Source organism: Trachurus japonicus, chromosome 4 (genome assembly GCF_045865225.1).
Source record: "Trachurus japonicus isolate A0001 chromosome 4, Traja_1.0".
NCBI lineage: Eukaryota > Metazoa > Chordata > Actinopteri > Carangiformes > Carangidae > Trachurus > Trachurus japonicus.
In genome coordinates, this window is record NC_140910.1 from 13,966,552 (window position 1) to 13,985,743 (window position 19,192).

Sequence of the window (19,192 nt, forward strand, 5' to 3'; positions counted from 1 at the left end):
ATTGGGACAAGATGATAATGGGTGGAATGGGCAGGTTATTTGTAACCTTAAATCTTGATGAATTAGCTACACCACATAAATATTACTAAACCAAAATGTAAAAGCTGTTTATTTCACATAAATTTGGCAATTTCCAGTTTATATTACCATGCAGTTTACAGCGCTGTACAATATGCAAAAAATGTATTACATTGAATCAATTCAAATTATTACTGAACTTCACAGTAGCTTTCGTTCATGATTTATGATTTTTTCAGTCCTGTGCTTTTTCTGAGATAACAGTAGGTAGTGCAGAGCTTTTTTTTATATTAGTGTGGTCGACCACATGACATGACAGAAGACAACAAGTGCAATGGCTTTAACCTTTAAAATATACAGTGAAGTGGCTTCAAAGCTCAGCACACACACACACACAGAAACACAATAGATTGAACTATACCGCACAACACCGCCATCAACTAGAAGTATTTCATTTATCTTGATCCTGATAATGAATTAATTTCATAATAAACATAACATAAAAAACAAACAAACAGTAAAATATCACAAGAAAGCATTTACTTATGGTACAGCTCCTTTTGTGCTGAACAAGTTCAAACTGTCGGTCAGTCAGTGCTTCCCACAGTCTCCAGATAGTACGTAACACATGTTCGAAAGAATAATATAAATAGTTCATTTTAATTGCCCTGTGAGTCAGCTGAATGGTTAATCGTTTGTGCATCACTTCACTGCAGACTACAGTAGTCAAGTGCAAGACAAAGTCTAACTTGAATGTTTAGATGTCCGAACAGCTGTAACCATCTGATGAAATAAATTAAAAGTGCCGTATCTTGAGCATCTACATACTCTGCATTGATATGTTCACAATAGAAGATAATAGTAGCCATATTGATTAAAACCAATATCCTATTCTTCAGTTTGACCAGTATAGATGACCATATTCCAAAAGCTGCTCTCTCTAAAATGTGTTGCCACTATGCCCTTTGGGGAAATATAGATGAAATCGGCTGGAGCTGTCTTGACATGTGTATATGTCATGGGATTTCACAATCACTCTTCACTGGAAAGTTCACCTCAATTTTCTGGCACTAGCTGAAGGAGTGTTGCCACTTGCCAGTGAAACACTCGCTCAGAGTTGGGAATGAAAACTCACACACTCTCAAGATTTGATGGTATATGGTCCGCAACTGCTGTTACTGTGCGTAACGCAAAGCCAGATGATGAAAGGCAAAGAGACAATCCTCTGCCAAAGGACTGTCAGATCTGACAGAGAGAAGGTAAAGGCATATCAGGACTTTCTAGAAAGGTGTATCCATCTGGCTGCACTTAGCGGCAGGCGGCACCACGCCGTAGCTCCTCTCCTGCCACCTCAGCCACTGCATGTGGACCTCTTTCTGCACCTGTCACACACACACGCACAAAAACAGTATTTGACTGTTTGCAAATGATACTGTCACAACTCATAAGCAATTTGTATTAGTTCAAATCGTTATTTAATTGGCTGTTTATTATACCAAATAAATTGTCTTATTTAATATGTTCATGCAATGCTGCTAAATTATACAGTCAAAGCAAAAGTTTGAGGAAAAATTGTTTCCTGAGAACAATTCAAATAACAATTTCCTGTTTGAACAGTGACAGTGAGCTCTGCGATTTCTGAGTTCTGTCAAGAGCAGTCACTTAGGCTGCTGCCAATATTTAACAGAGGCATTTACTGTAAGAGTGCTAGCCATTTTATCATTTAACTCTTGACAAGAGAACAAGTAGTTTAATTTCCAGCATGTTCAACAGTTCTTATGAACTTGAAAAACATTACAAAAAAAAATCCTCTTAGGTTCAATGTTGAAACCAAAGTCCATCACTTGTTCTCCTTCCAAAGATAAAGCCTTTTTGTTTGATAGTACAGCCGTAGGGTGTACAGTAACTCTTTTTTTTTGTGAAATCATGGAAATATGAGAAATCACACATTCCCCAAGGCATCAGAACAATAATAACTTATAAACCACAGCTTTAAATTTATGTTTTCATCTAGAATCTAGATGATATAGGTTTATATCATTATTGGATAATTCAGAGGCTTCCAAGTATTAACCAAGCGGCTCTAAAGCACCAAAACTAAAACAGATGAACATGGGTTTTAAATTATTCTGTGGTGTATAAAACATCGAGACTGGTGTTGCCCTGAGACTGACTGGTTGAGCACACATTAATTTTGGTGGTTACATAATATGGGCTCAGGGTCCTTCATTTATGTGATGAGAAGAGGAGAAGTGGCCACATATTTCGTGTCTTGAGCTCAGACAACTCTAAACCATTCCCCCTTGCTGACATATGATCCGGCTGTACAGGTTTATTGTGCAAGAGAGCTGTAAATTATCAGAGTGATTTGTTCAATGTATGTGCCTTGTACTGACCTCTTGATTGAGAAAGCAATAGAGAATTGCAACAAGGAGCCCCTGTAAGAGAGATGGTTTTAATCATTAACATTTAGAAAATGTTGCTTGTGTGAGGACAGATTAAATGTCAGAGAGAAACCAGACCTGAAGGACCAACGAATGACAGTTTAAAACAGGTCAGCAGAATCTGTTCAGTTTCTCTATCTCAGAGGGCAAACAAAGGTGGAATAAAACTGGTCTGGATTTAGATCTCTGTAATGAACTGCATAAACTCCATAATTGTAAACTCTGCTGCCTTTACTTTCATCATGTCAAAACATGCAGAATTTTAACCTTTACACAAAACAATGGCTATATCAAAGCTATTTGTTTGTTATAAGTTTTGTAACTTGTAGCTTTGGGACTCTGTGGCTAAGCAGTAGAGAAACAAAATCCAATTTGGGAAGATGGCTTCCAAACCAGTTTGTGCCAGATGTGACATCAGAGCACTGCTGAACATATGCACGGTCTTTTTTCATTAGTGGTCTGGAGAGAATTTAAAATTAAGCCTTCCCACTGATCAGCATCCGTAAATTACCACTTGGACATGGAAAAGTGCAGAAAGCAAAGAATATCCAAACCTGAGTAACTTTCAAATTTAGATAAGTAATTGCAAAGGATGAATTCATTCAGAATATTGTGTAAATTAGATGCACTGTTTATGATTTAGTATAGAATCCGTGTGTGTACCTGGAAGGATCCCATGCAGAGCTCGATACAGAGGCGCAGGTTAACGTTGAAGTAGTCAGGCAGAAAATTGAAGAACACGTAGTGAGTGCCAAACAAAGGGATGAGGAGGAGGGTGGATTTGGTCAGGCGTCTGTTGCACACAGCAAAGAAACAAGATGCAGGAGTTGAAGCTACTTGAAGGAGCTATTTATTGTATCTCTTATCTGAACGCTGCTCTGGATGGCATCATGCATACAGTCACGCTAATCATCAGATGTCAGTCAAGAGGATACTTGTGTGTGCATCAATTTGAACATCACTTTCTGTCTGTGAGTGGAAAGGTAGTGGCAGGTGCATGATTCAAAGTGAAGAGATTAAAATGTGAATGCAGAGGTCATATTATGGGGAAGTGTTAATCTAGCTGCTGTAACCATCTCTTTTGTATGTCTTAAAGATCCAGGAGCATGATGCAGCTGAACACTTCCAGTCAATTAGTAAGCCTATTTCAATTAGAAATTCTGATAAGCCACTTGGGAAGTGGAAAGGTAGACGTGGCCAGACCAGGCTGTGGTTCAGTGTTTGTTGAATACAGAGACCGCTGTGGTGTATCGACAGTTTTCACACGACTCACATCGTTTCTACCATCAAAGTGACAGAGAGAGTGAAAAAATGTTTCATATTTTCTGCAGAACAGGCTTAAAAAGCTTGACAGTCAAAGATAAACAACTCAGACAGACAAAACTTTGTAAATTCAAGACTGTGTCAGGAAAAGATTGAGGCTTCCCCTGATAAAAGCTAATCTCAAACCGGTCTCAAATTGGTAAATAGAAATAGGATAGAAATGCTCCTTTTTCTTGTCTTTCTGTAATTAAAACACACCACTGACTGAAGCTGAGCATACTGTATCAAGTTCAGTCACTCATATTGTGCTTACAACTGTATCTGCAGCTAAAGGATTACCTGTACTGAGATGAGTTATTGAACTGAATCAGCCGCGGATTGAGCTTCTGTATCAGGATTCTGATGATGTTCATGAAGAGCATAAAATTGACCTGTTGGTATAGAAAGCAAGGATGTAAAATTAATTTAAAAAAACAAAACATTGTTCAGCCATACAGTAACAAGTTCTTCACAGTTATTGAATGTCGGGGAAATAATTTGAGCAGCCAAGTGTGTAATTAGCCATGACTGATGTGAAGGTATTTTTTGGGGTTGCTCTCCTAATTTACACTCTCAAAAAATAGAGTAAACAAACCATCTGCATAACAATTTGTAATCTGCTAGGTGCAAAAGAAAGGATCCATCAGTTTGTTCATTTCCGCACAATGGGGGCATTTACCGCTATAGACACAACAATTGGTCCCTTGATGATCCACCAATAGGGCGAGTGCTCATTGATGTCCCAACATCTGTGTGGACAGACATTTTGAAAGGTGCACTTTAATCAGTCTGTGCAAGGTTCTCTTCCAGGTTGACAGACAATGACTTCATCTGACTGTAGAATACAAATATTCACCTAGCAAGCAACAAACAATGGTGAGTACAAAATGAGTGCAGATATAAATGCATTAACAAGGTAAAGTATGTAAATTAAGTACACTTCCACATCAAAAACCCATGCATGTTATCAACTCATTTCAATAGCATGCTCTAGTGCTTTACTGTGGTTTGAACTGTTGCACTTACTCCGCATTTTAAATCTTGGACACTGAAACATCTGTTGCAGTGTCCTAGAAATGTAAACAAGAAATAAATGAGCTTGTGGAGATGGAAATGATAGTGGAGGTTTATACAAACTCTGTGTCCTCAAAATACACCCTGGAGCCAATCCACAGGATGATGAAGAGCATGGGTACACCTGAGGAACAGTAAAAACAAAACAAAAAAACAGATTGTCATGATTAATCATAAGTTACCAATGTGTGCACCCGTTGGCTCATTGTCAACTTTTCTAATATCTGCACTGATCTGTGTAGCAGGAACTCAATGTAAATGCAATAATTAAGAGGCTATAACAGTGTACATGTACAATATGTGGCGGTTCTCATCTATTTATTGCCTCATTGCCGCTGAAACAAACACCTGCGCATTCATTATACTCGCCAAGTAAAGTTGTGGTGAGTGTCTGTGACTGTGCCGCTGACCCCTTTCATTTAATTCCAGTTTTTGAGAGCATTTTTGAACAAACATTCAACCCACAAACATGATCAAATAAAATGTTAGCTCCTATCACAGGGATGTAAACTTTAATTCAGTTTGTTTGGTAATTACAGTTGATGCCACTGAGCCAAGAGAGTTTCTGGCCGTATGAAAATAATAAGCTGTGGATGTTGGCTGATGGCAGCCTGTCTGCCTTTTGTTGTCCCCACGGACTGTTGTGAGAGCTCTTTAAAAACACAGAACTATTATGGGCCTCAAATGGAAGCAATTTATCTCAATATGTCAATATGAAATTAATATAATGCTCTAAAATTGACATGTGCTCTTTGGATTATTATTTTAGATTATTTGGTTTATAAAGTTTCTCTGTGTATGGCTTTTAATTTGTGATCATACGCCCCCTAGCATGATACTAATAAAAATGGTAGGTATAACAATTCTCGGTAGCATGTTTAGAATTTCAATGTACACGTAGCTGGTAGTAATTAAAGGTCAAATATTCACATTCCTCGGTGAGTGGCCCTGTGGAGACGTAATGTAAATGTCAAAACATTAAACTTTGAAACTGCAAAGCTCTCGGTCTGATTTTAAAATTAGCCTACTCAAGATGTAGCAGCATCACCAGGGGGAATCTTGTATTATATATTAACAAAATCATGATTTAATTCAGTGTGCTACACTTATTTCTAAATTGAGGTCATGACATGCAGACTGTGTGGAGAGCAGTCTGAAAAATCTCACTTTTGCAATCTGCAATTTTTGTAATCCTTGCATCTACTACCAACCAAGTATCATACAGCATTCATAGTGGGACTTCTCACACTCAGCATAAGAAAATAAGAAACTGCATGTCAAGGCTTCTCACCCCATCCCAGCATGCTGAAGCCCCACAGGCATCGGCGGCTGTGATAGAAGGAGGAGAGCAGCAGGGAATTTAGGTACAGCGCCTCCACCAGGAGCCAGAAGAAATTAGCCATTACACAGTAGTGACAGAAGACCACGGAGCTCTTGCAGGCAAACTGGAATGAACAACAAAAAAAAACAGGAATGAAAAGGACAGAGAAGTGGTGGTGGGGAAGGAATTAGTGTGAGGAAAACAAATTTAACTACACATATGGCATTTGCTTACTGTGGAGAGGGTACAGTGATTTATCTCATCACTTGAAAACAGAGTTGCGTCCTTTATGAACACTGCCACAGCTTTGAGGATAAATGTAATGAACAGCTGGATGTGAATGAAGTTCCTGGCACAACGTAGTCTCCTGTTGAAAAACAAAAGAGGCCAAGATTTCAGTTTTGAGATAAAATGTATAAAAGGAAAGAAAAAGCCAAATTAGGATAAGGTATGGCAAACAGATATTTATAAAACAATACACCGCCTGGACAGATGGAAATAAAGAAAAAAAAACTTTAATTAAGAGGATTTGCGTTTCTACATGTTCCGAGTTCAATTAACCCATTGAACCCAAGAGCTGAGTGGGTGAGTGTGAGGAGACCCTTGACACTGTGACTGTCACTGGCTAAGTGGACTGTAGCACCTGTTATATCCACTCTGTGTCAAAGAAGGTCAAACTCCAGGATGGACAATATTGAAACTGGGAGATGTGAAAGAGTGGGGAACAGCATGCAAAGCAGCATATAAAGTGAGAGCCACTTGTTTGTAGCTATTATTGCAGAGTTTTTGTTTGTCTACGAGTACATTTGTATCATGGTTTTTGTTTACAGTCCAACAATACTGTTGTCATTACTATTGTTTGGTGTTCTCTGATAAATGATCATAGGCTACCTGAAAACTCTCTCATTCATTTTTCAACTTTGATCTAAACTTATTTAAATGACCTGTTCCTACCTGAAGAGCAACAGGATCAACACAGCAACAACCAGCACCACTAGAGATACGCTGTAGCCGATGGTATATATCAGCTTCACAGTGGCAAAGTAGGACTGTTCTGTCTGAAAGCAAGATGAGAAAGAACATTTTGTATAAAAAGGTGTTATACTCAAATATCAAAGCTTTTCAAAATGCTGTCAGGTTTCAAAATGAATATAATGTCTCAAAATGAGACAAAATTGCAGACTAGCTCGAGACTCGGCTGTACTGAAGACATGACTGCAGAATCACTGCAAGAAAGCTTTCTCTGTATTTTGAGGCTGGGCCTAATGGACTCCTGAATCAACTCAAAAATGTACAAATGAGTAAGCTACTCAATTAGAAGAACATCAAAACTTGTGATATATGACCTTACAATCTTGCTTGTAAAAGACTTCAACTCAAGACAGAAGATCCTCTGTATAGCACATAAGTAGTTTTCTCTTAAATGCCATTCAGATAAAGTCAGCCATCAACCTGATGGGTGACATTCAATTCAGTCATGGCCTTGCAAAAGTATTTTCACATGATAAACGTTTATGTTTGACCATATTGTCTTTTCTACTCTCAGGAGGCCAGTAAGGCTTCTCTGGAGAGCGCAATATTTTCACCTCAGCGCAGTCTGACAAACTACACGAAGACCACTTGAAACGTGATCGTTTTTTTTTTTCCTCTTCAAATTCAGCTTGTTTGGCGTGTTGACTTCTAATAGTTAGTCTAGTTGTCTCCTTGCTCCTGCTGCTTCTGATTTTCACCCTGATCTCTGCACTCTCAGCCTGGAGTCACTCACTCTCCAGTCTGACTTCTGTATCTCACCTCGGGAATGTCATCATCCACACTGCAGGCAATGTGGTACGGTGGGAAGGGCCTGGACCAACCTCCACTGGTGCAGTTACGGCTCACTGAACCTGAGGCGCATGGTATAGAGATCCATCAGCAGCCATCAAGAGATAAACTTCACTTTAATATCTATTTCTGTAAGCATTGTCATGAAGATTTGCTCTGATATCCATGATACAGAAGATAAATCTTCCTCACTGTAATGATATTGACATTTAGTAAGTCAGCCATGCCAAATACCTTCAATACTAATTTGAAATGTACTTATTTAATGCAGATAAGAAAACGTTACTGAGATAAGATAAGGATAAAGACCCTATAATTGCATGTTTATGATTTATAAATAGCCTTCACATAATCATCCAAGAGGTAATTATTCCAGGTTTTTTCTGAGAGCTGTGATATCTTTGTCACATTATGTAAAACCCTGCAACACAAGCACATGATAATCCATGTCAAAATAAATGAATGAATAAATGACTGGGTGAATGAATATAGATACATTTATCAGAATTAAAAAACACCCTTTGCTTTAATTACTTCAATTTAGTTTAATTTTGCCTCATTGGTGAACACGCTGTATCTCAGGCTGAAACCTTGCACCTGTGTCTCTCCACTTCCACCATGTGATCTTTTGTTCACCTGTGTTGTTTTTGAAGAGGGAGAAGACAGCAGGACAACCTCTGTGGACCGTTTCTCCAACGACTGCATGAGGCCAACAGACCAGTTCATCCCACCATGGCCGACAACCTTTTCAGAGGAGAGAGAAGGTTGAAAAAAATATATGACAGGACAGACCATAAAGCACTAATTTATACGCACTGTCATACACTACCACCAGAAATCCATGCAGTTGAAATATAAACTCGTGGAGATACAGCAGAGGTAAATGAGGCGTATCATGCACAATACTTTCACCATCTCTCAAAGCCGTAACATCCACCTCTGTGTAAACTGATTAAGACAAGAATGAGGGAGTACTCCAGAGATCTCTGAGCAAGACCCGATAGATACATAAATCCTTATATAACTAGCCTTAATGGACCCCTCCACAGATGCAACAGTGATAGATCACCCAGTTTGTTTCTCATTCTACAGCTGAGATGCCATCGAGAATCTGCTGTGACGGCTGATGATACTTGAGTCCAGCCTAGACTCTTGTATTAAACACGAACATTTGCTACCAGTGCGGAGTAATTTGAAAATGGGAAACACACCTTCATGGCTTTTGTTGGCCTGCGCAGCAATAAACTGAAGGCAGTGACGCTCTTCTTTCTTCAGCTGAAATATGTACTCACATTCAGGATGCAGGCTCGATAAAGCCTGGAGCCAGGGCAGGGTGGAAGGAAGAAGAGAAGGAAGGGAAGCTCCGTTAGATACATACAGACATTTAGACACTTAAGTTTAAATCATATGGAATGGCATTTCATCTGAAAAAGAAAATCCATGACATTTGTGAGGATAGGATGCCTTTAGTAGGAACTGAACATAACTAGAATCCTAACCTTTTGGCAAAATGCAACTATATCCATTGGAAAAATCCATATCTCTCTATATAGTGCACAGAGAGCACAGGCTCAGAAAATTAATGAAATGAGTTTGCCTCTGAGGACAGAGATGATTGCCTCAACTCTGCGTTCCATCCATTTAATGCTGTCTACCCTTGTTCACTCAAATGAAAAAAGAGTAACTGGATTTGCACTGGACTCCGACATTACATTTATGTTGGACTAAAACAAATAAGAACATTTTGTTTCTGAGAAAGAATAGGTTTGGTGTGTGGTAGATATTGTTGGAGAGAGGTGGATGGAGGAAAAACAGCATAGAGGACCACCGTGTCATGACTCTGCGGTAATTATCCTTTTAGCTGTACCTGGAAAACAGTGAGTGAATGTGTAGTTCAGTGCATTAAACTGAGTCTGAATACTAGTTATTTATAGAACATTTACAAAAAGTGTACATGAGTTTATGAGGTCATATCATCCAGCGCTTGTGAAAATGTATAAACATTCATGTATTGCATTAGACATAATGAGAGTTAAGTGTTTTTGAACATTGCAGCTAATACACTAAATACTGATGTTGGCAGTGGGGACAGTTTTGAAACAGGGTTGTGTATTGATCATTTAGTGTGAAGGAAGCATTCCTTCAAACTGGGAAATAAGCTGAATTCGTTGCACCCATTACTACAGAAGGCTTTCCAGATGACAGAAATGCTTAAGGTGAAGGGTCACAGAGGCAAGACAGGCCAGCATTGAGTTCACAGTACACACCATGGCTTTGTGGTCCGGTGTTAGATTCTCAGATCGGCTCCACACACTCCATTTTCATTACATTTTCTTGCTACTACTCGCTGCTCCTGTATTTCATATACTGCAAATGAGCTGAGGTATCAAATCGTTGTTGTGCTGCCTTCAGGTGCTGAAAGGAAATGTGAGGTGAGCATGCAAGCTGGGGCTGAAATTGTTGGGACGTCGTTTAGTTCAGTTGGTAGAGCAGGTGCCCCATATGCAGAGAGGCTGTAGTCCGCGCTGCAGTCGGCCCTGTATCGAATCCCGATTCAATTTCAATTTATTTGGAATAGCCCCTTGAGATGCGCCATCTCGTTTTCGAGGGGGTCCCATTCAGGTGGCCTTTTGCTGCATGTCATTCCCCCTCTCTTTGCCTCCAATTTCCTGTCTCTCTCTCGACTTTACTATCGATTAAAGGCAAAAAAGCCCAAAAAATATACTTTAAAAAAAAGAAGAAAAAAAGCTGGGGCTGAAATTGTGTATTTCATTTTTATGCATTTTACTTATTTTTTCCACTAAAAATCAGTAACTTCAAACATAAAAATGTAACATTATTATAAATAAGTCGTTATATCTCTTTACCTACTGAGACAGCTGGTGGTGAGTGGAGTATCTTGTTTGCATGGGTGGAATTCAAGTGGCATTTAATTTTTTATTTCATGTTGCCAGTGAACTTAAGTGGTCTGAATTTAAAGGTCAGAGCAGCAGGCTGGGTCTTGTTTTGTTAGGCTTGACAACATATTGTAACAGTGTGTTTCATGACAAAAGGTCTCACATGATATGGTGAGACTGGAATATCTATCTGCTCCTTTTAATGTACCTAGAATTTTACATTCTGTGTTTACATGTGCACTGTGCACTGTGAATTTTATTTTCTAGGCATTTAGTCTATTCAACTAGTAGGCTACTGGCATTTTGGGAATGATTCATTACGGTCCATCATTCTACCCCTCTGTGTATTTAATGAGTTATGACTACTTATGCTGTACAAAAAAATTACTTTGGTGTAAAGAAAAAAGACAAATAATGTTTTTAAAAAATGTCACAGATGGAAAACAATGCCCCCTACCCTCAGATAAGCATAAGCCTTTTCTCTGCATGGGCCTTGAGGACATCTTTGTCCAGTGATGGTGGTGAGGATGTGTGAAGTGAGAATGAATATGAGCAGCGTGTGTGTGCATATGTGTTAGAAAGAATCAGAGGGAAGCCCCTAGAAGAAAAAAAAAACTGGTCCAAAGTAGACAAAAGAAGAAAATGGAGGACCTACTATAGAGACACACAAGTAATTACAACAACCCTCAATTTCAGAAATTACTCCAACTTTTGAGAATGTTTTGCATTTATTTTTTCCCTAAGGAGACTTATTTTGAGGTTGTTATATTGCTTTTCGGGACACAACAGCAGATCACAGACAAAGCCTTAACTACATGTTGAGATTCTGTCCCATGCGTACTTAAGAGTCATTACTACATTATTACATACTTAGTATTCATGTGTCAAACATCTATTTTCAAACTCTGCCTTCATTTTGTTCTCAGCTACACACCTGTAAAAGTCTTGGAGGTTGTTGTGCCATTGTGGTGATAAAAAAAAAACACTGAGGGACAGGCAGATATAAAAACAGCTGCCAAAGCACTGACAGCTCCCTCAGTGGTAGTTCCTGCTACAGTAAGGCTCTCCAGGTCCACATTTTGCCATGATGACACAACTGCAGAGTACTAGTCACGTTGTTGCAGTTATAATAAAGTCATTTGTGTTATCTACTGGCATATTGCACAGACATTTGTCCTTGTTTCTGCTCAGTTCCATCTCATTTGGAAAGACCAGAGGGAAAACAAGTCTCTTTGTGTCATGATGCAAGCAAACTCTTAATGAAACAAAGCCTCTGAAGCTAAACTCCTCTGGGAACACGAACTCTCCCTCTGGAGAACGCTGATTTCCACAGCTCGGCAGCTCTCTGAGTGCCGTCAATAGGACAAACCGGGTGTGTGGTACCAACATTTCCATTAAAAAGATCTATGAGTTTCTCTGAGGGGGAAACAGCAACATCTGCACCCACACAAACACACCTGGAGCTGTTTCATGAAATTACACAAGTGAACACCACCTTGCATAAATATCGCTTTTTACTGTCGTAATGCAGTGCGTTCCGGTTCAAGCTGTAAAAGGGTTATTGATGTTATTGGAGGGGGGGTGGGGAGGTGGGTGCTAGTTTTAGACTCTCAGGGTTTTTACACCAGTCCTGAGGAACAATTTCCAAATTTCTTGGGAAGCATAAGTAAAATGCTGCCAAATTAGTGGCAGCACACAAACAGTCAGCTTCTGATCATTAAAATACAGTTAAAGAAAATGATGAGGGGCATTTGGGAGATTTTCTTACAAAACCATGGATAAAGATTTAAACATACAAATTTCTTTGGAGGAGAAATGAAAATTGAATCTCCAATAAGTGTCAGTCATACATGCAGATCAGAAAGACATAGGGCCCTAGTTTCGTCGACCAGGTGAAGTCTAGCATCAGCGCAGCTTCGCCACGCCAACGGGGTGTGGCCCAGGTCCATATCGCAAGTTTGCTGGGCCGCGCAGTCAGACTTAGACTAGCGCAGCCCCTCCCCTCGTCCCTCCCACCGGCGCAAACGGTGAAGAGGGAGGAGAGAGGGCGGGAGGGAGACAGGAGGAGGAGAGAAAGGCGTGGAGTGGGTTTGACACAGCCGAGTCAGATCTTCACCAATCAAAGGAGCTCCTCTCCTCACCTTTAACTGCGCGGCGGGTGATGCGCGCTGCAAGTTTGTCATTTTATACTTGGACATGGACGGAGGAGACAGCGACGCCAGAGGCCGAACCTCTCCCAGGAGGAAACAGCTGTTTTGGTCCGGAGGTCCGAGCTCAGAGTGACCAATAATGAGTTCACTAATATACTTAACCAGGTTTGATCTGATACACTGAGAACCCCTACCCAATCTAAGAAACAACTAATACACTAATAAAGAAACTCACATTTATTCAAACCCTATGTAAGCAAGATGACAGGTGTACACTAATCACAACATAAACACAGACCATGTGGATTAAATCAGCGTAAAGGACTCGCGCTCTCTCTCTCCCTCCCTCTCTCTCTCTCTCTCTCTCTCTCTCTCTGTCCGTCTCTTTTTTTCTCTTTTTTTTCTGTGATGAGATGCTGAGTATACTGTAGTAGGCTATATACTGACTATCTGATACCGAGGCTGTTGTGGTGGACTAAGAGAGATGATGATTTGTGTTTTGTTTTTCATTACGGCTGCGTGATGCGGTCGCTCTCCGCTAATGAATTAATAAGTAAATAAATAAATAAATAAATAAAGCGATCATCACAAGGGCAGAGTGGTATCTCAACACGGCAGCGACATGCAGTCATCCACCCTCAGTCCTGCTTTTGGGACATCCACAGCTGCTTTTCAGTGCCAGTTCGTCCCTGCTGTGTTAATTCAGGTGGAGTTTCCATTACGCGTGCCACAGCCTTTGATCTCTGCTTTGATCTGACGTCAGATGTGACGGGACAATCTATATAGATATAAATTCACGTGTTGATTCCGTTAGTTGCATTAAATAGTGGTTATTGTGGATATTTATTGCATTGAAATGTGTCTGGAACTGTGGAGATCTGCCTGTGAGGTCTTGGTGACGTGTGTGCACTGCAGATCAGTCAGCCAAACTTCCACTGCACCTGCTGCGCTTCGCCCTGCGCTGAGACTAGACCTGGTTGGAGGTGGCGAGCTTTCAGCGCAACCTCGGCGGGACATTTTCGGACAAAACTTCCACTGCACCAAGCTGAATCTGTGACGCCTCCCCCTGCTGCGCAGCCACGCCTATCTCAGCGCAGCGCGATCTGCCAATCTTCCAATCTGACTTTGCGCTAGGCTGCGCTGGTCGAAACTTGCATTAGACCGGCTGCGCTACCTTGCGCCACCTGCGCTGCGCCAGCAAACTAGGGCCCATAGTCTGCCTTTGAAATGTCACACTGAGGCAAATCAATAATTATGTAGCTTGAAATTCATCTGAGAAACTAGATTAAGCCACAAATCTCAATTTCTGTGTCTCCAGTGCAATCACACACAAGCACACACAAACACGATAATGATATTCTGAGAGAAAATCCAAGCTTGTGCAGAATAACCAACTGCTCTAGGAACTATGATAAAAACATTTACATTTACAGAATAAACATAATAGAGAAAACTAGTTGGACTGAACAAAACTCTCCTGACAGAACAATGTTGTCCCCCTATTATATCATCTTTAAGAAAGTACCAACAATATGCAAGCTCTTAGTACCATCAGTGAATGGACGTGTTGGAAGAAGCCTGAGCAAACTGCTACCACTGAGTCCTCTTTGTTCCTAATGCGATGCTAATACTCTAATGAGAGGTGTTATTGTGCAATTTACTCTGCAATTACAGCTCTTCATGTTCAAAAGGAAAGGGACACATGAAAAAATTGATACTTTGGCTCCTGCAGAGAAACTGAATTCAGACAGTCGGGGTTAGCAGTATGTACAGTATATTAAAGTGGAACATATGCAGATATAGAGGTATTATTTTCTGCTAAACGGTGATTGTACAGTTATAACTCACTGTTTGAGCACCAATTTACCTGAGAAGTAGGGCACTTGTATTCAAAACAGAAAGATGTATGCACTTGTGTGGTCAGAAAGTGCACTTGACAAAAGCGTCAGCTGAATGGCACGCCATATGTCCAGCAGGGGTCATGTACCGCACATGGCTTCCCTGTTTATATGCAAAAGAGATGCTGTGAAGACATTTTACTCTACATAAGAATGGGGAATGGTGTCCAGTTGGGAGGAAGCAAGCAAAGCTTTGAATGGCAGGGGGTGAGGTATAAAGCGGGAGTCGAGAATCGGCGGTTACAAGCCCTGAGGGTGCGTGGCGTGCATTTTAGCTGCACGATGGGATAAAGTGAGACACTACGCTGCATTTAAGAGACAGAAACAGAGATGGGGAGATAGAGAGATGGCGGGGTACATGCGGTATGTCTGGGTAATATGAGCCATGAAACTAAATGCAAAGCCAAAGTCCCCTTCACATTGACGGGGCTCTTGTGCAGTCTGCTGTAAAAATGTTCCCTGAGAGGTGAGGCCCATTATCCACTAACTACCCAGAAAGGGGCCATCGGATTGGGCTCTCTTTGCAGATGTTGCCTTCTATTTTAAACAGTGAACGAGGTGTACTTTCGCACAGCAGCTATGGCACTCTGGCACAGTATAAAAATATAAAACATGTTCAGTCAATCGGAAAGACGGTACAAACAAGGTTGGTCCCTGAAGTTTAGATACTGAGCAAAATGTTCGACATTTTGGGAAATGGGCTTATTTGCTTTCTAGTTGAGATGCACATGGAAGGTATAATAATCTGTCATATAGGTGGGTGCTAGTAAATGAATGCCAACTTACCATAGCATCATTTTTGAAGCCTGGCTCTGTGCAAAGCTAACTAAATCTACCTCCCTGTATCCTTTCCCCTTTGGTCACATACCCCTCCCTAAAAATCAATGTATGTCAATATCATATTTTCTGTCACATTAGGTAGTTCTAATGAAGCTGATAAGTTTGATAAGTGGTTTTAATAAAATATTTGATGCAATGAAATGTAATGAAAATATCTGCGATATTTGGCTTTGTATTTGTTCAATGGGAAGAAGTGCAGACACATGGTCCATCTTTATATTCAGTTATTGGATATCATTTCTTAATTTTTGAGAGTTAGAGATGCGAGCAAGCAGCCATTTAGCCATAAAGCCACATAACACCTTGTTTGTTAATTACTTTTTTTTTTAATGTCTGTGCTTGTCAGTTAGCTAGCTTTAGCTGTTTTTCTGGTAGGCTATGTTAACTGTCTGTCCAAAAAAACAATTAATCTGTCCATCTGCTGCCCGCATGTTGAGTGAATCTAATTCACGCAAGACAAGTATGATGCATGTTTGAACTCTATGAAGCTGAAAACATTGTTTTCCTCTTGATCTTTCTCTCTATATTTTTTTGTTCCTGGTTATATTGACATTCCAAAGACCAGAGACCATAAACTACTGCTCTTGTTTTCTTTTGAAATGTGTGTGTGTGCGTGCCGTGTGTTTTATGGATCCCGGTAGTTCATTATAATTCTCTGCAGTCCTGAGCAGTGAAAGAGAAGAGAATGAAGTGGAACATGGTGATGAGTGTCTGCCCTGTTCCTATTCTCTCTCTGCCTCGCTGATCATCACGCCACCCGTTCGCCTGCCTCTCACATTTCTATTCTGTTATGGAAATTAGTGAGGTGGCCATGTAATAATACTCCCATAAAGATGTTGATTAAAAGAAAAGCTGTTGTAAGAGTCGGCGTGTGAATCTGCATACATGTGTACTGTTTCTTGCCTTGTCTTGATTCCTCTCACAGTTGATTGGCCACGACAAATTGTGCAAACTAAAGTGTAAATAGATTGATAGTATCAGCAAACAAACCTCATACCGTTCCATACAAATGGTTTTTACTTTCCTCAACGAGATAAAGTGAATTCAGCATTATTCCAGTGTGTGTGTCTGTGTGTGTGTGTGTGTGTGTGTGTGTGTGTGTGTGTGTGTGTGTGTGTGTTGATCTCAGTAACTCAGTATCTCAATACATTTTTATATTTTTTGTATAAATGATTTAGATATTTTTTGCATAAATGATTTAGATATTTTTTGCATAAATGATTTAGATGTGAACACTAATAAACTTTACTTACATTACAATATTAGCTACTAGCCACACAGACACATCCATCTCCACAGTATAAGTAAATGAGGACAAAAATGAAATAAAACAGTCGTAAGTCACAGCAGCAGTGGATGTTTTCTGGCATCTGCCCTATTCTCATAGATGCAGTACCTCATCTGAACATGAAATGTTAAGTTGGACGGAAAGACCAACCAACTGGATTATGAGGGTCAAAGGTCAAAGATGAAGGTCACAACAACCTCATGTTCTTGTGAACATGATATATCAGGGATGCCTGAAGGGCTTGTTTTTTCTTTTCTTTTCTTTTTTTTTTTTTACAATAAACATTACCTGAGACTCAAGGATAACCTGTTTAGAATGTGGTTGTCAGAAGTCAAAGGTCAAGGTCACTGTGAGCTAACAAAACATATTCATATACATATACAACATATTACATTTATGCTTTCTGTAAATGTATGTTTTTTGTATTTTGTTATTATTTATGTGAAACTTTGGACGTCATGGGACGCAAGACAAATTTCAGAGTGATCTGATAATAAAGTATAATCTAATCTAATCTATTCTTATTTGATCATTATTACAACATTTAACACAAATGTCTAACTGGATTAAAGTATATCAGTCCAAACCCCAAAGTTTCATTTCATATGACATAAAGACCGCAGCAAACACTTGATTTTTTGGTGTGTATTTTTATAGTTCTATCCAGTTTGCACTATGCAGTACACACAGAGACACACTCAATTAGTCCCTGCAACCAGTATAAATCTAGACTAGAGGTTTAACCACACATTGATCAGACTCTCATCATATCATCATAGTAAGACGTGCCTTTATTTTGAAATGACCATGGCAAGTCTGAGTAATGAGTATCTGCTCCAATTTCTTATTTCATCTGCAGAGATGTGCGTAGCTAATTACTAAGTTCTAAAACATTCTGTTTGAGTCTCTAAATAGCAGTATGTTTACATTTGTGAACCTTTACAAATTGTAAAGCTCAATTAATCAGAAAGTGGCACTTTATTGTAAACAGGATGCATATATATATATATATATTTTTTTTTTTTAAATATTGTTTTTTTATTGAAATGTCTGGTTGAGCTCAGAAATAAAAGTATCTACTGTTATTTCAGTTTCTTTTTGTGATTAGGAATTAAGTGGAATTTACTGTCTTAAATCAGCAGATGCTATCATCTCTAATTGATCACCAGTGCCTGAATCAAATCAAATCATATCATGTTGTATTATGGCAGACTTTGAGATACAGATTTGTGATATCTTATTGAGATTTAACTTGTGATTTATACCTATCTACATATAGTACAGCTGCTTCAAACTGATTTTGATTAAAAGTGAAAGATGTTAAACCCCTTCATACACAAAGGTCACGATTATTTGGCCACACACAGAGAGAGAGAGAGAGAGGGGGGGGGAGGGGGGGCTGGACTGGTAACACACTTATAAAAACACACTCACTCTCACACTTCTTCACGTTCATTCATTGTACACATGAAATGCCTTTCTCCTCAGTCAGCTGATACTCTGCTGCGCTGTGCTTCATGTTATCATGACAGTAAGACAGTGGCTAGTTTGGCATCACTAGAACCAGTGCTGCAGACACAGGTGCCTGCAGACAGACGCAGGGCGCGAGCACCGATAAACAAGATGGGCAAAAGAAAGAGAATGACTGAGTCTGTTATTTTACATCGAAATAAATTCATACACAAGCGGTGTTAGCTCAGAAACAAAGCCGTTTTTCAGTTTTCAGGCAAAAAAAAGAACTCTTAATTCCTTGCCCAAGTTTCAAATGTGCTAAACGTCCTCCTTTTTCCCCCCCTTCTACACATGAAGTAAAAGTAAATCACTCACAGTTGGAGCCAGACACAAAGTGAAGAAAATCCCTCTGATGATGTGCAGACAGGTCATGTTGACGGTGCAGTGTCCAACGAGCGGCTTTCCCTCACAGAGACTGACACGCGCTCCAGCAGGACGGGATGCTGAGCCCCTCTCTCTCACCAGGTGCGAAAACAGCAGCTCGTCAAGCACTCAGCTACAGCGGTGGATTCCCTGCACGTATTTTCAGAATAAGAGCCTCACCCCCCCAGAATTTGGGATTAATAGAAATAGTTGTGGAGATATTTTTTTCTTCCAATTTTCCCGCAGTCATCCAAAGAAGTGCTA

The 19,192-nt window shown here is 39.9% G+C and overlaps 1 protein-coding gene across 1 annotated transcript; it reads right to left on the reverse strand.

The window, feature by feature from the left end:
- Window positions 1–943: 943 nt before the first annotated feature.
- ghrhrl (growth hormone releasing hormone receptor, like) lies at window positions 944–19,080 on the reverse strand. Its single transcript, XM_085775408.1, has 13 exons — window positions 18,881–19,080; window positions 9,192–9,297; window positions 8,617–8,724; window positions 7,951–8,042; window positions 7,114–7,217; window positions 6,394–6,526; window positions 6,130–6,283; window positions 4,902–4,962; window positions 4,444–4,513; window positions 4,065–4,156; window positions 3,126–3,255; window positions 2,415–2,456; window positions 944–1,400 (listed from the first exon to the last, which is right to left on the reverse strand). The coding sequence occupies exons 1-13, from the start codon at window positions 18,935–18,937 to the stop codon at window positions 1,299–1,301; spliced, it is 1,251 nt and encodes a 416-aa protein (XP_085631534.1). The 5' UTR covers window positions 18,938–19,080; the 3' UTR covers window positions 944–1,298.
- Between the last annotated feature and the right edge of the window lie 112 nt (window positions 19,081–19,192).